A 24,167-nucleotide genomic window follows, 5' to 3' on the forward strand; every position below is an offset into this window, starting at 1 on the left:
GGGGAAGGATGTGGCCCTTGTCGGGCTCCCTGGGACCACAGCAGGGCTTGAGGACAGTCATCCCACATGGGAGACAGGTGCCCAAGGACAGGGGCAACACACTCGAAGTCCTGGACCTCTGGCTGGGCGGCGTTTCAGCTTTTCCGTCCAGTGAGGGATGGGGACCATGCCAGGTGCTTCCTTGGACCGCAGCTGGACTTGTGAATGGTCGACCCACATTGGAGATGGGCTCCCAAGGCCGGGGGCAGCACTCCCGGTCGTCCAAGAGCTCTAACTACGCTGCGTTGCAGGTTTTCCCTCCGGGGAGGGATGTGGAACCTGCCGGGGCTCCCTGGGACTGCCGCTGGAGTTGGGGATGGCCAACCCTTTTCCCGTTGCGCCCAGCTCAGTGCACCATCACTTGTGAAGTATCATTTTTATTGGGACACCTGTGGGAATGTGGGAAGGTAGGGCCATCTTTGTTGCGATAACATTTTCATACATTTCCTGCTGCAGTTTGTTACACAGCATTTTATTTCCCAAATGTGACCTACATTTAGTCGCTGCTTTAGACATTGTACGCATTTGTAACCTGCGCAAGTGACCTATCCTTCAAAAGGTCTGCCTGTGCTCTTTCAAAAAATGTATGCTTGCCATTCTTCAGCACATTTGTTTTCGTTATTTTCAAATGCTAAGTATGTCTGTTTAGGCCGTCGGCATAAAAATCCTCTGTACCATGGCTCAGTTTTTGGCTCGTGGTATTGCTTGTTTTGTGAAACATTAGAAAGATTTGTGATTTCCAAACTAGAATAGTCGGGGGAATGTAGCCGCGCATTACTTTGCTCAATATTTAAAGAAGCCATTACCTTACAAGTGCAAACATGACCAGCACATATGTTTTTTCTGACACTTTTCCAATTTTTTTCCAAACTATGGGAATTTCGGTACATAGTTGTTGCCTGACTTGCGCAAATGACCCCTTGGAATTTTGTCTACTTTTCATAAATGTATGCTTTCTGTGTACCCATTGAGTTTTCCTACCCTCCTCTTCCATTCCGTGCAAGCATGTTCTATTAAAAAAAAAAGGCAAACATCGCCTACCTCTCACAAAACTGATGGTAACCTTATGAAAAATATGTCTTTTTGTTTCCACTCAACCTGTTCTTGAAAGGTTGGCAAATTGCGAATTCAGGACTGCAAACCTTTTGTTCCTAGCTCTTACAAGAAATAAAACACAGGCTTCTTTGTACATCATATTATTAGCATTTTCAGAAAAAACACAAACTGTTGTCACTTTTTAGTTATTTTCTGACACCCCCTTACAGAAAACCACAAATCCGTTATGACCACCTACATGTGGGAAGAAAAGGGTGCAAATGTGCCCAGGATATCACTTGTAACAAAAAAGTTTCAAGGGATTGAATGCCGACATACCGAAATGTCCAAAAAAGGGCTCAGCACTAGGAGGGAAAACCCTCAGTAGTTAAGGGGTTAAACACCTTTAAAAAAATAATAACATGAATAATGAACAATAACCACCACCTAGCAGTTTGAAAAGACCCACCATCTCGGCAAACGCCCAACATCGCATACATTAATACAGACAGAATCATGAAATAAGATGTTCACCCGTTGCCCCATCGTAAAATGATATACATTGTGAGTAGGCGCTATATAAATAAACAATCATATCATATCATATCAATGACAAAAACGTGTGGGTGAATTTGCTAAGCAGTCTACAGTCTTATTCAGGTTACTCAGCGTTCTCCCATTTTGTCCCAGATCTTACCAAATGTATAAGTGCAGCCTCTGGATCTGTATATCTGTTCTTCCACCGCTGTGCAGTTCTCCATGTCTAGAACCCACTTATACAACCTGGGCACCTCTAGTAAGCACCATAGCATGGCTATATTGCTCTTTGCCACCATCAAAGTATTGGATATAAATAGTTTTTCATAGCGTGAGTGAGCCAACTCGCCCCGTATCCCCAGTATAACCAATTTTGGATCAGCCGGGACCTGGTGTGAGACTAGGATTTTTGGGCACATCCATATTGCATGATAAAAACATTCCCAGAGCAATGTGACAAGACAAGCAGTTAGAGTCCATCACCCTGTTACATCTAAACAACAGTTCCTGGGTATAGTATGTTCTACATAGGATCTTCAGTCAGATAAGCCTAACTCTGGCTGGAATAGCGACCTCCCTCGAGTCCATCACTGTACTGCACTCCCGTTGGAGGTACGCCTGGGGACATGATGTAAAACTAAATAGGATTTGATATAAAATCGAAATTGCCTTCTTCGTAATGAGTTCCATCTGTGTTTTACCCTTACTGGGGTCTGTTGTGGGTAGTTGTAGGCCTTAAAGTCACTACTCCCTCCCACCCAGTTTTTTTCGTTGCTTTCTTAGAACCCCTATTTACCTGTTGCAAAATCGGAGGTAGTCCGATCCAGCTCTAGTATTGTAAATGTTGAATTTTTCAGACCACTCTGGATTAAAAAAGGAGATCCTTTTGCCCATTCCCGTAGTGGAAGCATTTGGTACACTGAAGAATAGATTGAATCACAAAGTGAAGATGATGGATTGAACAATGCTTCTGGGCAGGAGGTCCTGGGTATGGGTCTGCTAGATTGCTTGCATTGACCATTGTGTGGAAGTGTTAGGCGAAGAAGGGAGAGAAAGGCTGTCAATGTTGGGATAGGTTGTGTTTGCCTTGTTGGGAATGGTGGAGTTGGATCCTGCCTGTCCAGGTGATCTTGGATTTGTAAATGTTCTTGCTGAAATGTGTCGCAATGGAGTCACAGAGTTCATGAGATGGTGATGGTGCCATGTTATAGGCTGTACAGCTTTAAATCATCCTTGCCATGTTGTACTGATTCTAATATTCAGTGAGTGTAATAGACTCTTTTTCTTTGGGTACTTCCACTCCGTAGAACCAAAGCTGTCTATTGTAGGCCAATCTGTCTGTTATATCCATATTTTCTCGAGCCTTCATTTCTCTTGTGTGAGGAGATTCAGTTTGGTGTACACCATTTAGCTACTTGTTTCCTTTGTGATAAGTTGAGTAATCTTGGGTCCAGTGGGTAAGGTTGAGCTTCTGTGCTGGCATTCTGTATAGAAGGCCTTGAATTCTAATCAATGCTTGGAAGATTTCCAGGGATTCTGGCTGGGTTATTAAGGATAAAGGATGAAGAGAGAAGGGCAGGTTACAGATGCATGTCTTAAACATTAGAATGTGATTGGTGCCCATCTTGATACTACCTGCTATTTCCGGACTTATAGCGATCCGAGTGTGTCTGGAACACTGGATGGTTTAGTTAGCATTTTGATATATTTACTGCTGTGGCTAGTGTACTTTTGTCAATTCGCTTATATGGCTATTACGTTAATTTAACACTGCTTTTTGGTGCGGTTTCCACACATAGTTTGTCTTACCTACCAGCCCACGAAACTGCATGTGCAAGTACAGAAGCTTTCTGATTCCAGTGTCAACACTTGTGCGTTAGCATGATGGCATTTCTTTTTCATATCATGGCCCCTGAACTTTCCCTAGTAGTGCATGCTACGTAGACATGAAGGCCATAAACTGTTGCTTAAATAAAACTCATTAACTTAATCTTAGGCAACTAACTCTGAATGCCTGCTTATTATACTGCTTTATAATGGTTTAAAGAGGGCTGATCTTACATTCCCACAGTCCCAACCTTAAAGCTTAGTAGTTATAACATTAGCCATCATTAACACGTCATTATGACCTGAGCTGGATGAGTATTATATCTCTGGAACATACCTGGGTAGAGCCGTATCCTCCTCCGTAGTATCGCTGCTCTATTAGCCACTGGATGATGGGGGCAGCGGCAGCGAAATTTCTCTTTTTCAGCATGGTCAGTAGTGCATAAGAGGTGGCTTCAATAGTGTAGAGTTTGGAAGTTGGGTCATGCCAGTGTGTCCCACCTAGAGAGCAAAGACAACTTAGCGCTATCTTAAAATATTGCTATGTTTATTTTACAATGAGAACGAATTGTATATTTGACATAATATACTAATCAGACCATTCAGAACTGAGCACTTAGGTGTGTGAACCAGTGCATGGCAAAAGTGGCATTGTACCGGAAATGAAGTGACGGCATACCTGTAGAGTGCTCCATCAGTTTGTTTTCTCCTTTACTTCTGTCCACAAGAGCCAATGCATAGGATGAAATCGTGATGGAGTAGACTTTCTTTAAACCATTGATTCTGTCTTCCAAAAACTTGGCTGCTTTTGCAATGTTTGTATCCAAATGCTGAAATTTTAGGAAAATGTTAAAACACAGTTAGAGCCTTCATGCTATGATCCCTCTTTGCTGGATAGTAAGCCTCTGGATAGAGGGAGTGCAAACTGAGCACTGCATTTGTGTTATGAAATTATTTGGGGCGTTAGTAAGTATGAATAGTATTGTACAGTATGTCTGTTATGTTATGTTATTTAAACTTGTAACATGCACGTTCACCCGAAGGGCATCTTGGCGCGAGGATTACAGACAGGCATCAGACCCTACCATTACATAATTAACCACGTTTTAAGAAGGCAACAAAACTGTAAATGGTTTTCAGTGTGCGTAAGGGCAGCCGGGAGGTCGTTCCACCATTTACTAGTGGTGACAGAAAAGACCTGACCGTATAGAGGTGAAATTTAGGGACGGCGATCAAACAGGCATGACCCGAGTGGAGGGCCCTCCCTGGGATACAGGTTAAGAACCTACCCTGAAGGAAGTCTTCCTCGATATGATGGACCACATAGAGATTTAAACATGATCCTTTTAGCCACTGGAGACCAGTGGAGGCATCGTAATACCGGGCTGATATGAGGGTCGTAGGGGGTAGAGGTGGCAACGCGGGCAGCAAGGTTCTGTAACAGCTGCAGACGATGAATCAGGCCGATAGGATGGGCCAAATACAAAGCATTGCAGTAGTCTAAGCGACTCATGACTAACAAGGCTACTACTGCCGTGCACAGATGAACAGGTAAGAATGGAAAAACCTTACTCAGCACCTTCAGCAGAAAACGCCCTGTCTTACTAGCTGCACTCCCCTGGGGAGTCATGGATAGTGAGGACGAGAGATAGACACCAAGATTCTTCACATCTGTCACTGGAATAGGGGAATCACCCAGTGCAGATGGGAAACCGAATCAGAAGGGCTACCCACCACCAGAACAACAGTCTTCTCCCTGTTAAGCTTAAGCCAATTGTTGCTCCTCCAGCCCCTCACGGCACCAGTCACGCACGTAACGGGATAACACCTCAGCCTGGTCAAGATCTAACCGGACCAGAATATGGGTATCATTGGCAGAGTAACACCTGACGCTGCAGGAGCGGATGAGAACAACCAGAGGCTTCACATTGATGTTAAAAAGCATAAGGGACAAAGCAGAACCCTGAGGGACACCACAAGAAATGAGTGAGGGGAGGATAGAAAAGGAGGTTATTAAAGAGGTAGGCCAGGACAGGGCCCGAGAGGCCTGCCTAGGCCAGGCATTATAGTAGTATGGAGTGGTTGACAGTGTTGAAATCCGCCGACAGATCAAGTAATATCAGGGCACCCACTCCCCACCATCAACCAGCCTGGCCACATCGTCAACAACGGATACCAGGACACTCTCGGTTCCTTGCCCAGACCGGAAACCAGACTGAAAGGGGTCTAGCAGAGAGGACGTTTCTAATAATTTCATGAAAAAAGGCCAGGAAGAGATGGAACCGAAAGTTAGCCAAAACAGAAACGTCCAGTGATGGCTTTTCAAGAAGATGGACCACAATTGCGTGCTTGCTGTATCTGTAGAGCATCTGACTGATTTCAATGACCATCAAGAGCCATCAAAATTTACTCACCGTTTTTTTATTGCAAGTAGCAATACTTAACATGTACTCTTTTGTCATCTTATTGTACCCCGGATTTGTGAGAAGAAAGGGGTTGGATCCCATGACCATTTAAACGCCATTTGAGGCGGGGCTTGCACACCCATACGGATCGGTACAAAGCATCCACAGAATATCTGTTATACCAATTAGATTTATCGGCAGAGCATTTCAAGCAAAGATGTGTTACACACATTGATGCGACTTTATGAATCAGAGTCTACTATTTCAACCAGGTTATTGTCATAAGAAATTTAGGTGATGTGAGTTTTTACAGGTTTTCAACAGGTTATTTTCATACTTCGCGCAATGCCAGCCACTTACGGCGGATAGAGTTACTCTATAGAAGAAGTGCTTTGAGGATGATCGCTGTGGTTGAAACACAGGTCGGCTGAATCACCTGCAATAAACTGAAAATCTAATAATATTTTCTTGAAATACGCTATTGGAATATCATTTCGCTGAAATTGTTAATTTATAGTATGACAGTGCGCGAGTCACTCCTTTCCAATTCATATCCACTATTGTACAATATCGAGGCCTTGGTTTGGGGGAGCATTGTGGAAGGGAGAACGCTGCATGTCCAACTTTAACATAATTTCCAAAGGTGGTTAAGTAGCGCACAGGTATATTTTTTGAACCCACTCACTCATTTAGACACAGGAATATGAACATGTTAAGAGGAGGGGATGAAATCACCCTTGGGTGTTCTGGCACTGAATACCCAAGTCCCCAACCCGCTGAATCCCCTTTTGGTGATCTGGCATAAGCCTCTGTACTACGTGACCATAACAAGGCATGGGCAATGCTAAAAATAGAATATGCCTGGCACTATAATGGCTGTTCAGCTAGAGCTGGACGAGCCAGGTGAGGGTCGAGCCAGCCCTGGCCAAAACTGTGGCTCTGGTCCAGCCCTCTTTTTGGGTTAGTGCCTACCGAAAGCAGGGGCCGACCATGCGCCCCAGCATCTGCCCACAGCACAAGACTGTCCAAAAGAAAGTTGTATTTAAAAAAAATGCTTCTTTGTTGTGATGTTAACACATACAAGGGTGCTGCGGCCTGACTTCCTGTCTGGCCCCACTGCCACTCATTGATTGGCTGGGGCAGGATAAGGAGGGAGAGCACTGTTATGACATCGGGGAGCCGTACAGAGTGGCGCCTTTGAAGTAAAGTAAGTGCTGTGCTGCTTTCTACTCCTCCTGCCCTGAAAACCGACCACCATCCTCAAAATACACAAATTCTCCCACTCCCATTTGTGCCACGCACTCCCTTTTCTCTCACCATGGACCTCTTTTCTGCACTACCATTTTTAAAATACTTGCACTGATCCCCCGACAAGCGCCACCATTCCCTTTTTTTCTCTTTCAGCCCTCATTCTCTGTGCCACCATCCCACAAAGAATCTCGTAACTGCCCCCACCATCCTCCACCCTCCCAGCGCCATCCTGTTTAACATGGCCATTTTCCTGATAAGGGTCACGTTTGGACCTAATAGCCAGGCCAGACTTGGCCCTGTGACGGGCCTTCCCAGGAAATGCCAGGTTCCCTCAGCTCTATGTTCAGCAAGACACATGGCAGTGTAGCCAAACAACACGCAGGACCCACATCTGCCTCTAACTTGCCATAGCAATGCTTTCTAAGACAGCTGAAACTAATGTCTGAGAATGTTTTAAGGCTACATTGGTGATCCAGTAATGGTCAGATGGAATGCTCTTTTGGATCTATGTGATCACTGCGCTACCCATAATATCGACTTTCAAAAAGCCGACTTCCATAATGGCGCGGCGCAGTGATCACATACGTTACTGTGCTCCGCATCCCCCTAACCGCTTACCCACTTACCTTTTTGTGTGTCGCCGTCTCACCTGTATCCCTGCAGCGTCAGTTCTGTACCACTAACGTGGGTCTGAACTGGCACTGCAGGGTGCTTTTTCTATATATATATATATTTTTTTTTACTATCCTCTATTGTCCCCGTGACCACCATTACTCCAACTAAAGGGAGCAGGGGACAACCCTGAGTTATGGAGATCAGGATTTTAGTAGAGCACAAAGGCACCGTATTCGGTGTAGGCGTCATTTCTTTGTCGCAGTATTTGTATAAGCCCTGCTCTTTTGCCATATTAGATAGATATATTTAGGCCAAATGAAATAGACCAATAAGAAAAAGGAGTTATTTTGTTCTAAGCACAACAGGTTTTTTTGAGGTAACATTGGAGATATTTGTGTTCCCGGTGTTTTACTATCCTCTACTGTCCCCGTGACCACCATTACTCCAACTAAAGGGAGCGGGGGACAACCCTGAGTTATGGAGATCAGGATTTTAGTAGAGCACAAAGGCACCGTATTCGGTGTAGGCGTCATTTCTTTGTCACAGTATTTGTATAAGCCCTGCTCTTTTGCCATATTAGATGGATATATTTAGGCCAAATGAAATACACCAATAAGAAAAAGGAGTTATTTTGTTCTAAGCACAACAGGTTTTTTTGAGGTAACATTGGAGATATTTGTGTTCCCGGTGAGAGCTTTTTAGCCTGACTATTGCTCACGATGAAGTACCTGGATAGAACAAAATGTGCTTTGAGTTCCAGCCGCTGCAGAAATCCTTCTGACTGATGCTTTTCTTAGGGATCCTGAAATCCACTAGGATCTTGTTTATGGGTTAATATGTATCTTGGGCTCCAGTATTGCTTGGAAAGATTTCTCTTTAGGCAACTTTTGCTCCATATTCTATGGACCCCAAACCTTTTGATTTTGGTTTTGAACCTATTCTGACTTTTTACAGGGAAGTGAAGGCCTCAGCTTTACTCCCCTGGCCTTTTGATGATTTTCTCATGGGAAAACTGATCAGTCCTTCAAACTATCGGTACTGGGAAATTAGGTTCCCCTTTGGTCTTTTTACCTTTTTACACAACTTTGTAACGCAGTGCATTGAGAATACTTTTGTATCACCCTACTCTTTTACACTTGGGATTTCTGGTTACTTTTATATGTGCCAGAAGACAAGCTGATGGCACCAGATGCATTTCTACCATTTCTGCATTATTTTAAGTGTACACACTCACTTTTGCCACGCATGGCTGTGCCACAAGATCTTTCTGTTGTCCTTTGGCCATATTGTTGTTTGGCCTTCTTCCTGCCTTCTCAGGTCAGGAAATCACATAAAAGGTCATGTACTTGCCCGGGAAAGCTGATGCTTTGACGAGCTAGTGATGCCTTGTGTGTGTGTGTGTGTGTGTGTGTGTGTGTGTGTGTGTGTGTGTGTGTGTGTGTGTGGCGCGTGAAGTGGGTGGGACTGTCTAGCCCCACTCCACATCAGTGTTGCCAGAGAGTCTGGGTGTGTGGCATGAATTAAACCCACAGTAGTCCCTGATTGGATGACTGCTGGCTGTTTGAATGGTGCAGTTCCTTACCATTGGTGGGCGTGGACTTGCTTCCAGCAAGGATTTCAGATAAGAGGACTCCTGCAGCCATTTCTGCAGATCAACTTTGGAGCCAAGCATCCTTTATAGAAGAGCAGCCGACTGAAGATCTTTGCACGACTCCCCAACAGGCCTGGCATCCCTTCCTGCATTTGGCCTGGTGAAGACCTGCTGGACAACCTGATATGCGAAGGTCCTGTGTGGTGCTTCAACCCTTGGAATGGTGGGACCAACCAGTCTCGATGCATTCTCAAGGATCTAGTCATTCTGAGCCTTCGAAAGGGTCCCTAGACCAGCCGGTGGACTGACATACTCTCCATTGGGCTACCTCAATAGAATTATCGCTATTCTGTATTGGCCGCTGGGACTTCGGTGCTCGCCTTTTAAAGTTGCCTTCCTGCCAAGTTTCAGCTTCCCAGGATCAAGAGATCCTGCTCTGGAAGACCTTTTTCAACCACTACTGGAAAGATGCGTGCTATCGCCCGTGTGCGGTAGTCGTTGCTGGAACTTGCCTTCCCCCGTCTGGTGAAGTGTACTGAAGAGGTCTGCATCAGTGCCTTCTGCATTTCTTCTTCGCAAAGGTTTACACTCTGCTCCTGGAACCGACTGGAAGAATCCATGTACATGCAGCTCCTGGGAATCTTCTACTTGATCCTACGACGGGAAAACCTACCTCCAGTGACCCCCAGTCGACCTACCTATTCACTTGGGAAAATCTGAGGCCGAGGGAGGGTAAGTAATTGCAATGCATTCACCTCACACTGTTCTTCTTAGAATAGAATCTTAGAATAAACGTTGTTTACTCCATTCCATGGCTTTTTTATCGTTGGATCTAAAAGCTTGTATCTGAAAGATAGAAATAATACTTTACATACCTGTAACCTGTTGAATATCTTCTGGAGCATTTTCACCACCACAAGAACTCTCTTCTTACATCTGCCCCTCTCCTAAGAATAATCTTTGTGACTTTTGGGGACAACGCCCCATACATCATAGAGATTGGACCTATAAAGTTAGGGCACATTTCTTGTGAAATGGTTTTATTGTACTGCATCACCACTTACCTTCTTGTAATTGTTTAAGTTATTGTATGCATTCCTAAAAACCTAAAGGTGACTGTATATAGTGTGACAATTCACTGGATCTTGTCCCTTCTCCCCAGGGAGGGCACTTCCCGGTGAGGCTAGATAGGTTACGCTGCTACCCAATAGTCTCCCTTGGGGTGGTGGAAAGCGGGACCTCACACGGAGAGATTCCTCTCATTGGGTTAAGGACTCCTGTTCCGTGAAGGAACTCCCTAACCCCTTTTCGCCTGCAACCAAGCCCCTGTCAGAAATCCGTCATACTACTACTGTTTGTTATGGTAATGTCTCTTTTGTCTTTGATCCACAAAGTAATATGACCCAGATGATGAAGAGCCAAAGAAACCTGCAGAGTATTGACAGGTTGCCATACTATAGTACTGGGAATAGTTGGCCCCAAGGAGGCATAAAGATTATCTTACCAACAGTAAAGAAGGACTTTGCGCTTATGCTGGGGAGGATCCAGGCATAGGAGAGAAAGAGCAAGAAAGGACTGGGGAATAGAGAGAGTAGCCGGCGTGTTAGCCAGTACAGCCTGGGAAGTTCGGACCTGGGAACAAGAAGCTCCAAGAACGCTGATCCTCAGCGGTGGGGTCATCCAGGAACGGTCGGTGGAGCTCTGTGGTTGAAGTCAAGCTCCTGACCAGTGGAAGAGTGAGAAAGAAGCCAACAGTGGCCTGATCTCAGGTAGGTGGAATGTGTGGTCCTGCAACTGCGCTGGAACCATGTGGCCCAAGTTTCTGCGGAGCCAGAAGGATGAAGCTTGAAGCGGAGTGAAGGAAGCACGAATCGCTGAAGCGACGCAAGTCAGCCCATCACCCCAGGAAGAACTAGCAATGTAGTGCCGACACACTACAGGTAACAGGAGCAGCAGGACACCCAGTAGGGGTTTGGGGCAACTCAGGAGTCAAGAGAACCTCAGGAGTAATCTTCTCCCTCATCACAGTGGTGATGCCCAGAGAAACAAGAGTCAAGGAGCCCAGAGAGTAATCTCCGTCGGCACAGTAGTAATTCCCAGAGAATCAAGAGTAAAGAGAACCTCAGGATTAATCTTCCTCATCACAGTAGTGATACTCAGAGAACCAAGAGTCGGGAGAGCATCAGGAGTAGTCTCCCTCGTCACAGTAGTGATATCCAAAGATCTAAGAGTCAAGAGTACATTGGGAGGAATCTCCCTCGTTACAGTGATAATCCAAGTAGGATTAAAGAGGAGACTAGACAACAAAAGCCGTCTGAAAGTAATCTTCATAATATCATAAGATGGGGAAGAATTGCTAGAACTGTAAAGCACGCTTTTAGGAGTCCTTGGGAAGAAGTTAAGAGACGTTTGAAGACTATTTCCAAAGACTATCCCAAGACAGCATTCAAGGCTGTGCAAAGTGGTTCAGGAGAATGATATGATAACTCATTTATAATACGCCTGTACTCAAGTGTTTCTAGGCACGACAAGACAGGGGAGTGAAGACAGTAGAGAGGAGACAGAGGGAGGACAAGACCAACGATCTTACTAGGCCTTGTGTCATTCAGATTGTGCAAGTGCGAGAATGAGAAGTGTAAGGGGAAAGGAAGGGGGGAAGTGCAAGGGAGGGGGAGGGGAAAACGGGGAAGCAATGCCCTTAGTAAGTGCATGTTTGGGAGAATTCTCATAAATGGCTGATTTCCCTTACCTAATGAGTCCCTCGGCAGCTTTGCTGGGTTTCTAGTGTTTATTTTATTCACCTGGTTTAGGCTATTTTATTAGCCTTGAACATAAACACGCTTGACCAAAAATATTTTATTTCAGCTCTGGCTGGGTTTATTCGCCATTTCTTTTTGTTAAAGTCTTTCTTGTGTTTTACTCTGCGCGCCAAACCAGGTTTGGTCCCTTTGTTCGCCATCTTTTCGCGGGATTCTGCACAGAAGCCCTCCTTTAGGTGCCTGGAAGTCTGGTAAGCAGGATGTTAGGGAGGGGTCTTGGGACCCTTGCCATGGGTTTCCTTGGTAACCCAAGTCGCATTCCTGTTTGATTGGCTGGGTGACTGTCCTTTCCAGGACAGCCACCCTGCTGTGTGATTGACAGCCAGGCTGTATGAATGGGGGAAAACTGCATAAAAGGCAGGTCTCTAGGACTTGAAAGGCAGAGTCGCTACTAGAACGAAAGAAACAACGAGGAGCTGATGGAAGAGGACCCCTACAACGACTGAACCGCCCGGTGAAGCCCTGCTGCAGGTCCGAATCTTCAGAATCCGATGACAGAGATGACAGAGAAGATCCTCCAGGAATCTTCTTCCCTTGAGCTGGTGGGACCAACCAGTTCGCCCAAACTTCAAGCCAGGACCCCTCCTCTGGTCGAATTTGCTGTACAGAGCTACAGTGGGCCGGATAGCCAGGAAAGTCGGACCCTGCTTGGGTTTTAAGGAGCGCCCCTTTTATTTGTTGCTTTGCGCTGTGCTGGTTTATTCCCTAGGTAGTGCAGGACCCGCCAGTCTTCCTACTTCTTGTAGAGTCTGACTGTCGCTTCAGGAATCGTGAGCCTGCAGGAACTACCAGGAACGTCCGCCTCCGCTACAGCTTCTTCTCCGTTTTAAAATACTGTGAAAATCCAGATGTTCGTTTCGTTCAGCGGCGGTGAAAGTGTTTGAAATCTTTCTCCAATCTGAGGGCTTTTCCTTCTCTTCTCGTTGAACTAACTCTTCTGCCAACCAACCTCGTCCGGAACCCGTGGCACAAACTTTACCGCAAACTATCCTGAACCGTGTGATCTTGAGCAAAAGACTTTTGACCTATTGACCTATCAGGCCTCCAAAGCCTCCCTTTCCCACTGGATGGTCTCTGCCATCAAGGAAGCGTACGAGGGCCAGCATAGACCCCTTCCGGCGAACATGCATGTCCACGCGGTCAGGGCCAAGACAACAGCCATCGCCTTTCAGCGCCATGTCCCCTGGCAGGTCATAAGCAGGGCCACCTCATCCGCTTTCTGCAAGCATTACTGTTTGGATGCCGGCTCCAAGTCGGATGCAGCTTTCGGACAGGCGGTTCTCCGGAACCTGTTTGCTTAAGGAGGGTCTCCTCTCCACCCGGGGGGCTACATTCAGTTGTAATCGCCCATGAAGTATGGAGGAAAGGGGACGGGACGTAAGAGTAATTATAAGTTACTCACGGTAGTGACTAACGTACTTTTAGTCCATAGTCCCCTTTCCTCCATACGTCCCACCATCCTCCCCGTCTTTGGGGACTGAGATGTGGCGCCGGAGGGCGGAGTCAGGGCAGCGCATGCTCCCAGGGCCACACCTCTGCGCGCCTCTAAATTTAAAAGGGAAGAAGATTTTTCTGGTGAAAAAGGTTCCGTCTCCCGTCCCTCGCGAGGGACGCCCTTGCAGTATGGAGGAAAGGGGACTATGGACTAAGAGTACGTTAGTCACTACGGTGAGTAACTTATAATTTTTTGTTGGTGCCATTATGCCCTCCGCCCTTTGATTTGCACATTATAAATCAATATAAATAAAGAAAAATAAATGTATGGCTCGTTGAAGACCTATTATTTTCTTATCAAAGAGAAGAAGGTCATCAGCGAAGAGTAACATTGGTATTTTCAAACTTTCCATTCTTGGTGGGAAATTGTTACAACCCTCCAGGCTCTTCACAATATCAGACAAGTATGCATTAAAAAGACAGGGGGAGAGACCTCTGTTTTTGTTGAGTGGGAATCCTACTTTACCAAAGTTATCCAACCGTACATGGATATTTGAGCCAGTATGCAATTCCACCTATTGATAATTGCGATGTTTTACTAGCCATACTTAGTGTGAATCCCACAACCTCTGTCAGTATTTATGTACTATATAGACCCCCCCCACTACTACTACCACTGATTTTGAAGAACAATTTACAGCTGCACTCAATGACAATATGAAAACCCATTCACATCTTTTAGTACTAGGGGATTTCAACTATTGGCTCAACAGTAAATCCGATCCTACGGTAGGCTCAATTGCGGCATCATTATAAGTCATGGGGCTTGAACAACATATTCTACAGCCACACATGTGGAAATTGCTTAGATTGGGCATTATCATGCAATCTTGACATTACTAACCCTTTGATCGCCCTCTGTCCATGGTCACTTAGTTTTATTCGAGGTAACCATCCCAGGAACTCTTGCCTGTGTTAAAACGAATCCTCAAATGTCGAGGAACGTGTGGAATATAAAGAAGTTAACTCCAGCGCTTATGGCTCCCTTAGTAACTCGCATGCTCTCAAACATTACCAGCTGCTCCGATGTTAGGGCTACGACAGTACACATTCAACCGGCGCTGGATGTTGCAATGTATACATTTGCACCCATTAAACTAAAAAGTATCTAAACCAAAACCTGGAAAAAAGTACAGTTCAATGACGGTACAATTAAACTAAGGCAGATTAAGAGACAGGCAGACAGAGCATGGCGGCAATCCCAGGTGAAGAAATGCTGATAGCTCATGAATCCTCAGAAAGGGATTACAAGCAAGCAGTTTTTGCTGAAAAAAAAGTATTCATACAATCAAAGAATACTAAATGCTAAGTCATGTTCCAATGAGCTCTTTGCCATTCTCAAAGAGTTTGAAGGCAAGAATGCCTCGAAGGTCAGGCCCCTTGATGCTTGGTGCCAGGAAATACAGGATGAAATTATGGACAATGGACAAAATGATGAAGAACAAACAAGTGATAGATCTACGCATAACTCTGCTTAATGAGGCTGGTATGGAATCATTTGAGCCTACTATTAGTGTCAGGGCAGAGACAAATAGTATCCCCAGGCCTCCAGATAAGATGCGTACCAGGCCTTTTTACGCATGGAAATCTTGCAAATACGACAGCTTTATTATTTTCCTGCATACATTTACACACAGGTTTAGAGCAGAGGGCATTGCAAAGGTCAGGTTACTTGACAGAAACCAGAAGGCTTCTTTTGATTTTTATCTACATGGATGTAATTGCAAGCCAACAGAATGTATTTCTCTGAAGCCGGCTAGGTTTTTGTGATTTCAACATTTAAATATATACAGGAGAGATCAAATGGCCAGACCTTAGAGAAATAATAAAAGGCGTATTCTGTCACAATGCAGAAAGCTGCCGTACGGTAAGGATTTCCATAGAGTTTGTGCATGCGTCGCTGGATGTCACATACATTTTACTCTCTTGCAAAGGAGAAAAGTCATTTTTACTCTCTTAAAATCACATTTACTCTCAAAGTTTAAAAACAGGGAGTAAAATACTCCCACCTCAAAATCTTATCTGGAGCACTGAGTATCCCCCTCCTTTAGTTCTATCAGGGTACTGTGGAGGTAATGCATACAATTGTCACTAACCTTAAAACCACATCCTTTATTGGTGATATCTGTCTAGCTAAAAAACAAAAGGATGTATAGACCAGCTGCTACCCTCCATCACGCAGTTGGTCAATGCATCCTTTCAGGAGTCATGTGTGCCGGGTCACTCAAAGATGCCTGTATCACCCTTCTGCTCAGAAAAGAACACCTGGACCCGTGGTTGGCTGGCAACTACAGGCTCATCACATATGCGCCATTGCTCATGAGGATCTTAGATAGAATTTCCTATATACAAGTGCAGGAATACCTTGAGACATATAATATCCCTGGACATCGGCAATCAAGCTTCAAAGCCACCAATGGCACATAGTCGAATTTCCTTGATCTCAAAGCAACCATCACCAACATTATTGATAATGGACATACTGCACTCCTTCTCTTAGATCTGTCGGCGGCCTTTGACTTTGTCGACCATTCTCTTTTAGCTAAGAGACTGATGGAGGTAGCAAACTGCTTGGAAAACTCGGTTTCCTGGTTTAAAGCTTTTCTGCGTCCTGGTTCAGTGAGTGTGGCAGTGGCCAACTGACAGGCTTGGCCTGTTGCGCTGGAGTGTGGTGTCCCGCAAGGATCCTGCCTTGCATCAACACTTTTCAACAAATACATGACATCCCTTTTCGATCACCTTGATAACATCAGCGTAGTATATACCAACTATGCCGAGGATTCTCAAATTCTTTTTAAATTGTCCGGCTGGTGTGCAGAGGATTCTAAAGCCATGAATAAGATTTGCTCGATTGTGCAGCTTTGGATGGCCAACAATTCACTGTCCTTGAACGACGGTAAAACAGATTCCTTAATGTTGGCTCAGGCCCTAGGCTTAAAAAACTTTGACCTAGTTACTCTAATTTTTCCATATCACGTTGTAATATTCAGGTAGCTCCATTAGTCAATACATTGGGTGTTTTAATTTGACGCACAGATGACATTAACCAAACTGGTAGACTCCATCAGGTCATCTTGCATATATATAAATAATCTTTTACGCCAAATTAGTCCATACCTGACCTCGGAAAACAGAGCTTTGCTGGATACGGCTCTGATCAAATCCTCCATGGATTATTGCAACGGCCTACCTGCAGGCACATCAAAATGCAATATAAAGAAACTACAGACTTAACAAAACGGTGCAGTGAGAGACATTCATGGATTCAAGCGAAGAGAACACTTCACTGCCCTGCAACACCGTATATTTCATAAAGTCTTGTCTCTCACGCATCAATGCATTACTGGCTCTTCCCCTCAATACCTGAAAGATCGGATTCTCTTTGAAACCCCTTTGAGAACCGTTAGATCTAACAAGGGTATCATCCTTTTCCAATTCTTCTCTGAAACTTTGAGATTTGGTGCAACAAGTTTTGATGCTTGGGCACCAAAGGCTCGGAATTAGCTCCTGCACACCGTGCATAATCTCCAAGGCCTTGTGAATTTTAGAAAGGATCTTAAGACCTTCCTATTTTACAAAGTGATTGACTAGGATGTTCTGTCTTTATCTGTGTTTGTCCTGTTTTGTCATCATGGAAAGCGCTCCAAGGCCTCCGGTTGAGCAGTGCTCAATTAGAAGTAAAAATAAATAAATAATAATAGAGCAAAGGATTTTTCGAAAAGCAGTAAAGACTGAGCCCGTTTACCAGGAGAAGGGAGTCAATTTCCTGTTACTATTTTCATTTCAATGCTGAACCCTTTTGTAGATTAGTGGTGAGGTTAGAGTAGGTTTTTGATCGGAGGGCAGATACTTTTTATTTGGCCAATCATCCTGACAAGGAGCACCCAAGTTGAGATTTGTTTAGGTTTCAATAACCCTTTAGAGATAGGGAGAGATAGGTTATTTTCTTAATTTCTTAAATAAAGGTTTGTTGAACCATGATACCCCCTTGTCTGACTTCTTACTCCACCACATCGCAATATGTTTGATAACTGAGTATTGTGTGATATTACTACCAGCTTGATTCATTTTCTGAGTGGGTTTTTGAGCCTATAATAAATAGTATTTTTGTACTTACATGTCTAAATTGAATTATTGTGTGCTTCTCTGTGTGGACTCATTGTGGACCCTTGGCCCCACTCACTTTCTCCTGCGACTAAGCCTTGACCCCTCTCCACGCTTACCTTGATTGGATTTGGCTAACCTCTCAGAGTTTACCTGCTCACTATAGGGTAGCCTCCTAAAATCTGTTCACCAGGTCAGAGTCTAGAAATCCATCCTAACAGGTATTTGTTGTACTATAATGAAAACGCAGCATTTAAATGATGTGAGCTTGGTCGTAAAATGTCCAGCTGAGGGCTGTAAATCGTTGTGTGAATACAAAATATACCCACAAAGATTACATAGTGGCAGCTGCTTTACTGTGCTAGATTCTGCTGTTATTACTGCCTCTGTCTTTTCTATCCCCAAGCTATCAAATGTATTTAACAGTTTGGATTCCTTTTTACATTTTGTTTTAGTTATAAAGCCTTTTTATGAACTTATTTTACAACAAAACCTTAACTGACGCCGGAGAACACTATGACCCCTGAATGTTTGTGTCTTTGTTGTTCATGTTGGGCAAGAGATACGCATGTATAACTCAACCGCTTTGACATCCTCTGCGCTAACACTATGCACACAATTGATGAGCACTTACATTGACAGTCGAGCTGCAGATGTCTTTGGCTTCAACCAATGCAATCAGGACGAAGGCTGTAAGTGATGCCTCGGGTTCTGAGCCCTGTGCTCCCCCCTGCATGGAGAAAGTGTGAAAGAGGCTTAGATTGCACACACATCAGCAGCTATTAACAGTTATGCCCACACAAGTCTGTTTCATGACTGCATCAAAAGGATGAAAAGGGAAGTGATTCTGCCACTGATAATTTGCAGAATGTTTACTGAACAGCGGGGCGTCACAACCCTTAATCTGTGTATTCTGATGCCAGCTGCGGCATTCAGAAATACTGTGCAATGGAGGGTACTCAGACATACCCCATACTGTCCCTGCAGTAATCTAATCAGCATGGAGAATATTGGCATGTAGTTACAAATGCTGTTCTGACTACACTGAGCATTAGGCGAGTGCCAAAGCATGGGGGAGGTCCTCAATAAAATCACACCATCAAACACCAGGTGCATACTGATGGCTGAGCACTATAAAAGGCAGGAATGGCCAGCAACCCATTGCAAATAGCCCCATGGATCTGACAGGATCTTGCCAAAGCACTACTCGAGGCTGGAGTATAGCCAGATCTAGACCCCTTTGGTATATGATCACAACTCTAGGCAATTGCCAGCTTCTTTGGGCACATCAGTCAGGTTTTGCTTGGAACCTTGCATGCAGCAAGCTTGATATCTATGTCCCAGTTTACCAGCAACACTTATTGTGTGAAAGACAAAAGAAATGTGTCGTAATCAGTTACTCGTTAACCCATTGGTGCAATTACCTGGGGGAAAAACAAGTGCAGGTCAGTATAGGTCTTTCCCCAAAAGGGACCGTCTTCATTTCAACTTGGTTGTGGCCTCCCCTGATTTGGTGTATAGGATTGCTGGCGATGTTATAAGAAGTTGCTGGTTAGGTGCCTCTTTTTGTCACTGTACTGCGTCTTCAAATTTTTAAGGGTGTGGGTGAAGTACACCACTGTGTTTACATTAGATAGGATGCCCTCCAACAGACATGATCCATGGTGGTCTCACCAAAGTGGGACCATGCCATTGTCAGCACATATGTCATAGCTGGCCAGTGAAATGCCAATGGGCCTCATTGCAGGATTGCCTGTCCGGAATTAATGTGCCGGTAATGTTTCCGGACCGGCAAACTACAATGTTGCCGGTGGGGAGGCCTGAGTTACCTCCAGCCAAGAGCTGGAGGGAAGTCAGGCATGCCACTGGCAGACAACAGCTGGTATTCCCAATGCCGGTAATACTAGTACTCCCCCCATGGAATGAGGATTAGCATACCGTTGCTGGTACCTGTAATCTGCTGGTAATTTCGGCAGTTCAGGCGCTGGTAATGGTATTACCATTTGCTGGTATATGATATTCTTAACGTCCCTGTACACAAGTGTTTCTAGGCGCCACACGACCAAGGAGGGAAGACAGAGGGAAGACAAGACAAACGATCTCACTAGGTCTTGTGACATTCGGATAGTGCAAGTGTGACAACGAGAAGTGCAGGGGGAAGAGAGAGTGGAAAGTGCACGGGAAAGGGTAGGGGGAAGTGCGCTTAGGGCAGAGGAGCTGTAGGGTTACAGTTACAGCCCCTAGGTGCTTGGTAGGCCAGGAGGCAGTGCAAGGAAGACTGGTCATGGAGGAGCCTGGTACCCGATGAGAATCTGAAGGTACCAAGCAACCAGTGGGTGCAGCAGACAGGTAAGTTAGCAAGGAAGCGAGAGAGAAGGCAGAGTAGAAAAGGAAGGTCTTGAGCCACTTCTGGTACTTCAGGTGGTCTGGCTCAAGTCTGGGAGGTGCAGGTAGGCCGTTCCACAGGGAGGCACCTGCAGAGGGGAGATATCTACCCCCCCTCTCTGCTTAGAGAAGCGTCTGACCCTCAGAGCGCTAGCGGTAGCTGAACGAAGGGCTCTGGAAGGAAGGAATTTAGGCAGAGAGAGTTGGATGTAGTGACGGTCCTGGCCCCAGAAAGCTTGTTGACGATGCAGAGGGTCTTGAACTTTATCCTTGCAGCCACCGGAAGCCAGTGGAGAGATTTCAGGGCTGGAGAGATGCGGTCCCATGGATAAGTCTTCCAGTCCTGTTTTAGATTAGTTGCAGGGGGCGAAGAGTAGAGTTAGGCAGATTGAGAAAGAGGCTGTTGCAGTAGTCCAGCCTGGAGAATACCAGGGCTCTGGATAGAGAGAGCGTGGAGTCGAAGATGACACCAAGGTTTTTTGCCTCACAGGAAGACTAGGGTAGAGGGCCCAAGGAGGGCGGCCGGAGTGAGAGAAAGTGGGAGCCGGGGTCCCAATAAGAAGGATCTGTGTCTTACTGGCATTAAGGCAGATATCGTTTGAGGCGCACCAATCTTGAATCGAGGATAGACAGTCAGGAATGAGCAAGGAAGGAGAGGGGGTTGAGGGAAGCCTGAAAGAGAGCTGAGTGTCGCCCGCATAACACTGAAAGTTAGAAGAGAAGGTGGGGGATCAGGTGGGCCAAAGGTGCCAGATAGACATTGAAGAGCCAGGGTGAGAGGTTCGTGCCCCGGGGGACACCACATGTGAAGAGAGAGGTGGCGGAGAGAAAGGACTCAAGTTGGACCTGGGAGAGTCAGTCCAGGAGGAAGGGGATCTGCCACGCCAGGGCCTTCATCAGGGTGCCGTGATTGACCTTATCAAAAGGAGAGGAAAGGTCAAGAAGGATGAGGACAGAGGGAGAGTTGGAATCAAGATTAGAGAAGAGATCTTCACGGGTGTTCAGGAGAGCGGTTTCCGTGCCTCTGGATACTCTGAATCTAGACTGATGGTCATGGAGACTACCAACAGATTCAGTGTGGAGAGTAAGCTGGCAGATGGCTTCTTTTCCAGCAGTCTGCCCAGGATAGGTGTGATAGAAATTGGGCAATAGTTTGCCGGTTGGGTAGGAACGGTATAAGGCTTTTTTAGGAAGGGGTGCACAAGGGAGTGGTGGTGGTGAGAGGGGAAAGATCCAGTGGCGAAAGAGTGATTACAGAAACTGGCCAAGGCTGGAGTGAGGGTGGAAATGTGGTCCTTAATGTGTTCGAAGAGCAGGGGATCACCTGTTTGGACGTCCCTTTCATGGATCAGACTTGCCTGGAAACATCGTCAGGTGTTGTCGGAGAGGAGGAGAAAGGAAGAGCAAAGGAAGAGATGGCCAATGGGGGCCTGAGAGAGGTAGAGGGAGAGACAGAGAGAGGAGGAGGAAAGCAAGGACAAGATGTCCTGAGTTTTTGTGGTGAAATGAGTCGCCAAGGCAGTACAGAGGTCCTGGGTGGGAACAGGAGAGGTGGAGACTGCAGTAGGATTGACCAGCTCCTTGCATATTTTAAAGAGTTCTGCCGTGTTGTTAGACGCTGCAGAGACGCAGACTTGAATATGGACTCTTTTCTTGGAGAAGACAGAGGGCCTCATTACGCGGTAGCCATGGCGCTATTAGCGCCATGGCTACCCCCATACCGCATTCCGGGTCCGGGTTCCCGAAATAGGGACTTACCGGGTCATTCAAACCTTGAAGAACCCGGTAAATCCCCATTTCGGGAGCCATTCTCCATTCCCATTCGAGCCCCCATAGGGCTCAATGGGAATGGGGAAGTAGCTAATAATGGTACGGCAATTTGCGGTACCGTTATTAGCTCTGCAGTCCCTTAACGGGTCCCTTCCATAACGCCTGGTAAAACCGGGCGTTAAGGAAGGGACCCGCTAAGGGACCTCGGAATAGGGTGGTAAGGGATTACCGGCACTGGTGTCCTTACCGGTGCCGGTAATCCCTTACCACCTACCTCGTATGAGGCCCAGAATCTGTATTGCCTTTGGAGCAGACAGCACGCCAGTTTGTTAGAGGATGCGCTCAAAGCCCTCCACTTCCTCTCAGCCGCCTTGCACTTGTGTTTCAGGGCAGCGAGGCAGTAATACCACCAGGATACCAGCAAACATATAATGAGGGACAATATGTTATAGGGAAAACACAGATATCTTGAAGGGGTGTTGGTGCTGTGTTTTCTATGGTTAAAAGTAGAATTGCCTCTGGGGCAACAGAGGCATCCCTGTGGTGGGGTATGGTCTGAAATCTGGTGACATATATTGTCATTCCGTGTGTCCTGCAGGAATTTCACCAGCACACTGATGGCACATTTAAATATGTATGGAAGTGAGGTAGACGGGGTAGACTGTGGGGTAGCTGGAGGTCTGACAGACCTTATAAGGAACAATAGGACCCGGCTGCAGGCAGTACATTTGTGTTTATTTTCTATTTTTTTTAGCTATTAGTGTCTATGCATACTGTAACAAATGCATTGCACTACCAAAATAACCAGCAAGCAAAAGTAAACATTTATGTGGTTCTCACAGAAGCAACACAGCTTTATATTTGACAAATATATCTGTGATAAAAGGGTTCAATGCTTGAATGACTATGTACATTGTGCACACTGGTACATATTTAATTATTCTCAACAATCACACTAAGGATAATGTGTTTGTAACCATGAACCATATATGCTCATTCGGACAGCTAGAGGATGTGGATATGAGGATAAAATGGCTGTACACCCGTTACTATATCGAGGTTTAAGGGCTACAATGATAATTTCGTGTCCCTTGTCACTAGAGACTCACAGAATTTTGGAAGAGATGGGGCTAAGTGTCCGGGTAAGGATGTTTCTATGCATGTCAAGTCCCCAATGCGCAGCCGTCCTTTTACTTTCATTTTTACAGGCACAGAACATTGAGAAAACTGTGCTGTGTTTCTCTGTAGTCGTGAAGTACTGCATGTGAGGTCATCAAAGGAAAATGTTCATTTTGTTATTATCACCTGGGAAGAAAGATAATTTGGAACCCTACCTGACACCTCTTGTGCAATTTATTTTAGAATTGTTCAGTGATTTGCATTTTGGAGTTAATTTGTGGTTTAAGGCTATGATATATTTATCTGTTGTACTTTATTTTAATCATGAAAACCAAAATGAAGTTGAAGAATGAAGAAGAAGATCGTGACGATTGACATATGAGGAATGCAGCAATATTGCTTTTTCTAATTAAAGTTAATTGTCCTTTATATTTAATCTATACCAATTTTGTAACAACAGTAAATGTATGTATTGATAATCTACACTAGAAGTAACCAACATAAGTCCTAAACTAATTTCTTTGTTGTATGTTTGATTTAGAATTTGGTCCTTGTCCGGGTTAATGGGGTTTAATCTTCTATTGTGTGGCATCTCAATGGAAGATCAACACTAGCTTGACTGATTCCTTATTACACAGGCACAGTGGCTTTTAGGAATATGAGAAGAACCTTCTGCTTACCACCATTTCTCCGTGGATGACAGGCGCATCTTCCTGGAAAAGCCCATCTGGTTTTTGTTTTTCTTGAATTAACCACTTCACTGCTCCACACAAGATGCTCCGGTCAATGAATATAAGATTGTTTGCCATGGAGAAGACCTTCACCACATAGGCTGTGAGCCTGCAGAATCAAAAGCACACATCAGTTCTTGGCAAAGTCACATGCCTGTTTCTCTGTGATCTACTCACCCTGCTTCCCCACCTGTATTGGAATATCTTACTTCTGATGCTTGTGAATTTGTTTAGAATCACATGCTAGTATTGCATCTTTTCTATGAAGATCGAACAGGGACATCGACCTGGACATGTCTGTAGCACTATCCCTAACGTTAAGTGTAGTGTACCCAAGATCCTTTACGCACCAAGGCCCTCCCAGATTATTTTTTTCTGCCATTCTAGTTGGTCGATTTCATGCAGGGCTTGTGTTAACAAGAATTATTTCTGTTCCCCCATCAAC

The 24,167-nt window shown here is 45.2% G+C and overlaps 1 protein-coding gene across 2 annotated transcripts in view; it reads right to left on the minus strand.

Annotated features, from left to right (window-relative positions):
• The window catches only part of LOC138447868 (complement C3-like), a 1,306,650-nt gene that overhangs the window by 230,183 nt on the left and 1,052,300 nt on the right, over positions 1–24,167 (minus strand). For both annotated transcript variants that reach the window (XM_069604330.1, XM_069604329.1), the window contains 4 exons: positions 23,672–23,831; positions 18,352–18,447; positions 4,118–4,268; positions 3,776–3,939 (listed from right to left, as the gene is read on the minus strand). In XM_069604330.1, coding sequence (XP_069460431.1) covers positions 3,776–3,939; positions 4,118–4,268; positions 18,352–18,447; positions 23,672–23,831 — 571 coding nt within the window. The remainder of the gene's footprint in view (positions 1–3,775; positions 3,940–4,117; positions 4,269–18,351; positions 18,448–23,671; positions 23,832–24,167) is intronic.

Source organism: Ambystoma mexicanum, chromosome 3q, assembly GCF_040938575.1.
Source record: "Ambystoma mexicanum isolate Mex_15411 chromosome 3q, UKY_AmexF1_1, whole genome shotgun sequence".
Classification (NCBI taxonomy): domain Eukaryota; kingdom Metazoa; phylum Chordata; class Amphibia; order Caudata; family Ambystomatidae; genus Ambystoma; species Ambystoma mexicanum.